Source organism: Argentina anserina, chromosome 1 (genome assembly GCF_933775445.1).
Source record: "Argentina anserina chromosome 1, drPotAnse1.1, whole genome shotgun sequence".
NCBI lineage: Eukaryota > Viridiplantae > Streptophyta > Magnoliopsida > Rosales > Rosaceae > Argentina > Argentina anserina.
In genome coordinates, this window is record NC_065872.1 from 1,485,278 (window position 1) to 1,491,959 (window position 6,682).

General features: G+C 38.5%; 1 protein-coding gene and 1 pseudogene across 1 annotated transcript; both read left to right on the plus strand.

Moving 5' to 3' along the window:
- The first annotated feature begins 60 nt into the window (after positions 1–60).
- Positions 61–2,114, plus strand: LOC126792831 (probable rhamnogalacturonate lyase B; annotated as a pseudogene).
- A 1,351-nt stretch (positions 2,115–3,465) lies between these two features.
- On the plus strand, positions 3,466–5,494 carry LOC126792842 (probable polygalacturonase At1g80170). The gene is made up of 9 exons (XM_050519323.1): positions 3,466–3,621; positions 3,714–3,848; positions 3,943–4,113; positions 4,228–4,254; positions 4,373–4,580; positions 4,668–4,749; positions 4,845–4,953; positions 5,049–5,165; positions 5,264–5,494. Exons 1-9 carry the CDS (start codon positions 3,466–3,468, stop codon positions 5,492–5,494), a joined length of 1,236 nt encoding a protein of 411 aa, XP_050375280.1.
- Positions 5,495–6,682: the final 1,188 nt, after the last annotated feature.

A 6,682-nucleotide genomic window follows, 5' to 3' on the forward strand; every position in this document is an offset into this window, starting at 1 on the left:
TGCCGTCAGAGATTTACAAATCGAGAAAGTAGTTTCGGAAAGTGAGAAGATTATTGATATATGAGGAAATCGGTTAAGTGGATTCTAGGGGCATTATTGTTAACCGGGATCGTTTTGGGTTGTTTTTTCTTTGTTCCTGTTGTGGGAAGAGCACCAAGAAGTCTCGGACTAGCAAGACATGACCACGTTGACTCGGTCAAGATCAAGATGGTACGACATGGAGTTGTGTTGGATAACAAGCTTGTTCAACTGACATTTTCTAATCCTGGTGGGGATGTTATAGGAATAAGCTATGGAGGAATAGACAATTTGCTTGAAACCAAGAATGAGGAAGGTAACAGAGGCTACTGGGATGTGGTTTGGAATAACCCCGGAGAGACGAGAAACACACAGTACAAATTGCATGGAACACAGTTTAAAGTAATCACGGCGAGGCCGGACCAAGTAGAAGTTTCGTTCACGACCGCATACAAAGTGGACCTCCACCGGGGCGTGACAGTTCCGGTGAATGTTGACAAAAGGTACATAATGCAGCAAGGATGTTCGGGACTTCGGGGTTCTATACATATGCCATCTTCGAGCGGCTTGAAGGGTGGCCAGGAGGGGACATGGAGACACTTAGAGTGGCTTACAAGCTTCAACAAGCCAAGTTTCGGTATATGGCGCTATCGGACACTAGGCAAAGGTTCATGCCAACAGCCGAGGACCGAGCACTAGGTAGGCCACTTGCATATAAAGAAGCTGTTCTCTTGAACAATGAGACGAGCAGAGCTGAATTTTCAGGGGAGGTGGATGATAAGTATCAGTACTCGGCTGAAGACAAAGATATCAAGGTGCATGGTTGGATTTCTATTGATAAGCAAATACCACCGGTGGGATTTTGGATGATCACAGCTAGTGATGAGTTTCGTATAGCTGGTCCTTTCAAGCAGGACCTAACCTCCCACGTTGGACCCACTTCCATGACTGTGTTTTCATGCTCTCATTATGTTGGGAAAGAAGTTGGGCTGAAGTTTCAAGATGGTGAGGCATGGAAAAAGGTTTTCGGACCTGTCTTTGTCTATCTTAACTCGGCAGCTCCAAGCTCAGATAGTCATTCAGTGATCCGTACGCTATGGAACAATGCCAAAGATCAAATGCATGAAGAAGTTAAAAATTGGCCATACAATTTTATTAGCTCTCAAGATTTTCCTCTTTCGGATCAACGTGGATCAGTTTCGGGCCAGTTACTAGTACATGATCGATACATTGAGGGGCTTCATGAGGCAAAATTGGCTTATGTGGGAATGGCTGCACCCGGAGAAGTTGGATCATGGCAAAGGGAAAGCAAGGGGTACCAATTTTGGACTAAAACCGACGAAAAAGGCTACTTCATCATTGAAAATATTAGACCCGGGAACTATAGTTTATATGCATCTGTTCCAGGGATAATTGCAGACTACAAGTATGAGGTTTACATTACAATTGAACCAGGATCCAGTTGGATAGTATTACTGACAAACCTCTGAGAATCGGTCCTACATTGTGGGAAATCGGCATCCCTGATCGCACAGCTGCCGAGTTCTACGTACCGAATCCATATCCAACTCTCATAAACAAGTTGTACAAGGGGAGTCAGTTGAACAACTTTAGGCAGTACGGGTTGTGGTCACGTTATGATGAGCGTTACCCTAACAAGGACCTCATCTACAATGTTGGTACTAACAGTTACCATAAAGATTGGTTTTATGCTCAAGTGACTAGAAATGTAGGAAATGGCCGGTATGTAGGAACTACATGGCAGATACAGTTTGAACTCAAGAATGTGGTCAAACCCGGAAACTATACGCTTCAGCTGGCATTGGCATCGGCCACTTACGCAGAGTTGCAAATTCTTGTTAACAATTTGAATGCTGAGCCACCTCTTTTTTCGACAGGGCTAATAGGTGACGACAATGCCATAGCAAGGCATGACATCCATGGTTGATTCTGGTTCTGGAGTATTATAGTACCAAGCAATTTACTACGCGAAGGAAGCAACACATTCTATCTTACTCAGCCGAGAGGGGACACTTCACCTTTCCAAGGAGTCATGTATGACTATAAGACTAGAGGGACCTTCTGAGAAACCATAACTATATAAACTGTAGCTAGTCATACAATATCTAACTCTTTTTTTTTTTTGACAATAGACTTAGAACTGGGCAAGAATCAGCTTGTCCTCCTTGTTTTGTGAATGGTGACTTGTGTGACTTATCTGTACCATAACTAAAATTATGAACTCAAAGTGAAGAATATTTTTTTTTCTCTATCAAAGCAGATTAGCCAACTAATGTATTTTCTACTATCCGCGTCATGCTCAGTTTGAGATTGTGTAAACGTCATTGATAGCATAATGGCATGCGTATTAGTCACTTATACACAGTAAGGTGGATACATTAAGTTTTCTAACTTCTCTGAGTACTGCATTATTAGATATATCAGGTTGTTAATCATCTATTAGTATGAATCTCAATCACTTCATGAAAAGTTTTCGTTCATTCTTCTCCCTCATTTTCTGGTTAGATCTTTGAAAAATATTAGAAAAAAAAAAAAGGTTTCACAAATCCATGGCTATGGAAAATAGGAACTACACACCATAGCCTCTGCATATTTGTAAGCTTGTCATAGAACATGCCTCAACTTTCAAGAGAATACCTTGGCATTTCAAAACCAAATAAGCTTTTTATCCGTCACCACAGTTTCTCATTGCCTTAGAAATATTACAGTATTTGTCTAAGAACCTTAAGAGAAATCATCTGGCAGCTTCTGTGAGTTCGTTCATTTCTATTACATAAACTGTCAGCCCTTATTTGGAATTTGAAGAGGGTAATGATTGAACTGATTGGTATCTTAAGTTGCTTAAACGTTTTTCATTTCTCATAATCATAACTGCCAGCATTATCAACTTGAAGGTCTATTTTACTGCACCATTTCTGAGAAAGAATCAACAAGTTTAGAATGCTGTTATCTGGAACCATATCATTTGCTATTTCCTGATGGGTTTTCTTCTTTATTTTTTTGTAGATAAAATAAAGTCTGCAGCTTGTTATTGGTGGTGTCTAATACCACAAATGCCATGATGAGGGAAAGCTATAAGTTTAATTACTTTGCTGTTGTTTACTACCCCTTAAGCTTATTTGGTTGTTTAAGATCTCTTGGTTCTGATCAATAACATTTTTCACATCGAACATTCTCATGTCATAGTTTCCTAAAAATAATGAGGAATTTCTTCGGGTCAAACTCAAGTTTGGTTTTTTACCTTAAAGATTAGGATTATTCAGGAGGATTAAGTATTCTTTCTTGAGGCTCCCCTCACAAGAAAAAAACCAAGTATTCTTCTTGAGGATGTTAAAAGCTGTTGCATAACAATTGTAAAAATCAAGAACAATTAATTCAAGAGTAAGTTTTGTGAATTTTTTTGTCCTTTCTCATTCGAATTCATCCATGCATTTGCAGGGGAGCTATCTATTTCTACTTTTTCTTGGGATAGTTTCTGTGATTACTGCATCTTCAGAACATGAACATGCAAACACAACAAGGGCTACTTTTAATGTCTTGGACTATGGAGCTGTCAGTGGTGGCCATAAAGACAATGCACTGGTACTAATTTTATTACTTATCAGTCAGATATATATTTTACTTATTTGGTTTATACATCTGAAATCTGAACTACATCTTCTGAAACTTTGAAGGCATTCTGGGAGGCATGGAATGCAACATGTAACTCAGAAGCTGAAAGATCAACTCTAGTTATTCCCAAACTGAGATTTCTTGTAAATCCAATCACTTTCTATGGTCCATGCAAACCCCAAAGGATTCATTTTTTGGTATGTCAATTATTTTTTCTGATATTGTCTTTCTTCAATTGCTGGAATTTATAGCAAAATGAATCTTTTACTGGTGATTGATTGACGTATATAGATATTAGGTAAAATTTTGGCACCAAAGTCACCTGAAGCATGGAGGGACTTTGATCCAGGTCAATGGCTAGCTTTTCATGGTGTTAATGGACTCGAGCTTGCTGGCCCTGGTAGCATCAATGGAAGAGGAAGCGGCTGGTGGAATCAGTCTTGCAGATATCATCCCAAACTGGTACAAAAACTTCAATCTCGAAAACAAACAAAAGCAATAACTAGTTCTAAAATGTGCTTCATTACTTAGTTTCTGATATGGCAGTTCCTAAATCTGCTGAACCTTCATTTTCAGGAGGGATGCACTTCACTGGCTCCAACGGTAAATAGCTAGTCCCATACCATAGGAAAATTTGATTATTTTGTATATCCGATACACTTATTAACATCTAGTGGAAAATATATACCGGAGTTATAAATTTGGTGATGATGAAGTGCAGGCTTTGAAGGTTCTATCATGCCAGAATAGCTATATTAGAGACATTCACTTTATAAACAGCTCCCAAGCCCATGTCACGATACAGGGATGTCATGGAATCAAGATTGAAAATCTTAAAATTGAAGCTCCAGGAAATAGTCCCAACACTAATGGGATTCACATTCATTCCTCTCGAAATGTCATCATCAACAACACAATCATAGGCTCTGGTATGTACACAAGATTTTGCTAATTTTGACTTGAAAATTTTCAAATTTCATTTTCACCAGTCTGAATATGTTTATTGTTGCTACTAGGTGATGATTGTATATCAATTGGAGACCATATATCCAATATAGTCATCTCATACATCAAATGCGGTCCTGGTCATGGAATAAGGTAACATATAGTAGAAAACAACACAAGTGATGCATATACAATTACAACACATAATTTAGTGAACAAATATGTTTCCCTTCTCTGTTTGGAAACAGCATTGGAAGCTTAGGGAAATCCGGGAATGTCGTTCAAGTAGAGAACATTCATGTCAGCAATGTCACCCTCCTAGGAACTACGAACGGAGCTCGGATAAAGACATGGCAGGTATGAGTGGTATGACATTTAAACCACGAATTCTTAACTTGAAAAACAAATCAAGCGTTATGAAGTACCATTTTCTTCTTGTAAAATGCATTAAGGTCGGCAGGGGTAATGTTCGAGGGGTCAGATTCGAAGATTTCTTCCTGGACTCTGTCAAGAACCCCATCATCATCGATCAAAACTACTGTAACGTTAGGGGTGCCTGCAAGGAACTGGTAATTAAACTCACTAGCCACAAGCCCTTCATGATATTGGTAGAACGACCAAGCATTATGTTAGTAGCTTATATTTGTGCATTTATACATGATTATAGACAACTGGTGTTCAAATAAGAGATGTCTCCTTCAAAAACTTCTATGGAACATCGAGGACCAATATCTCCATCAATCTGAATTGCACTCTCTCCGTTCCTTGCACTGGGATATTGTTGAAGTCGATATACCTTCGATCTGCTATACCCGGACAAAATGTAACTTCTAGCTGCAAAAATGCCTACGGCACTGCCTTTGGAGTAGTTCAGCCAATTCCATGTTTCCAAATCTGAACTAATTGCTCACCATGTCATCACATTATATTTCAAAGTTTTCAGTCATGTAACTCCACAGAAATTTTGTAACGCAACAGCCATATTCCTTGCTACAAAGTTAGCTACGTGTATCATACAAAAAGAGATTGCATAATACTAGTAGAATGGAAGTATAAACACAGAAGGTTGGACTGTAACAACCTTTGTCACGAAGAATAAAGGGGTATTTAGTTTTATAAACACGGACGGAAGGGCAATGTCATAAGTGGGACGGATGTTTTGCTCAGCTACTAAGCATTAGCTCAATTTCAGAATGAATGGCAGGGCTGTCCTATATTATACATTTACTGCAGAAATAATTAGGACCAACTTGTCTCTCAAGGATTCACAATCACATTTCTTTCAAGTTTTATTGATTCCATCCAGGCTTCCAGCTTAGACAATTAGACATGAATTCTCTACTAATTAAACAACTTAACACACCATTCAGATCCAGATGATGAACAGTACTAGAGAAAACAGGAATACCAGAAACTAATTGGAAGTTGAAACTTTGAAACCATATATTATATGAACTCTCCCTCCCCCACATCGGCCTCTCTCTCAGCGGCGGATGCAGGCAAGAGCTAGGGGGGCTCAAGCCCACCCCATAATTTTGGGGAAAAAAAAAATGTAGGTATATATATATTTTTTGTTATTATACTAAATCACTAATACTCTATTCTCTATATTTTTCCCGATATAATTCCTAAGTTCTCTCAGTCTCTCATTTTTTATCAACTGTTTGGTACTACACTAAATCACTAACACTCACTCTCTATATTCTTCCTGATATAATTCTAAGTTCTCTCAGTCTCTCACTCTCTATCAACTGCTTGGTACTACACTAAATCACTAATACTCTCACTCTTCTTTATCCTTCCCGATATAACTCTCAATTTTCTCAATTATCTCAGTCCACCACTCTCTATCAACTGCTCACTTCAGTGCATTCTACAAATCTCCTTCATTCCATCAAAGATTCAAAATCTCACCTCCCTCTTAGTCTCTCCATTACTACTGCGCATTCAATTCTACACCTCACTCTCTCATACTTCATCAACAATTTGTAAGCTTATATAAGATTATTTTCAATTGGGTTTTCTTATTTGACTTGATTATGTTTTAATTTGTTTCTAATCTTACTGGGTACTTTGGTTTTTACTT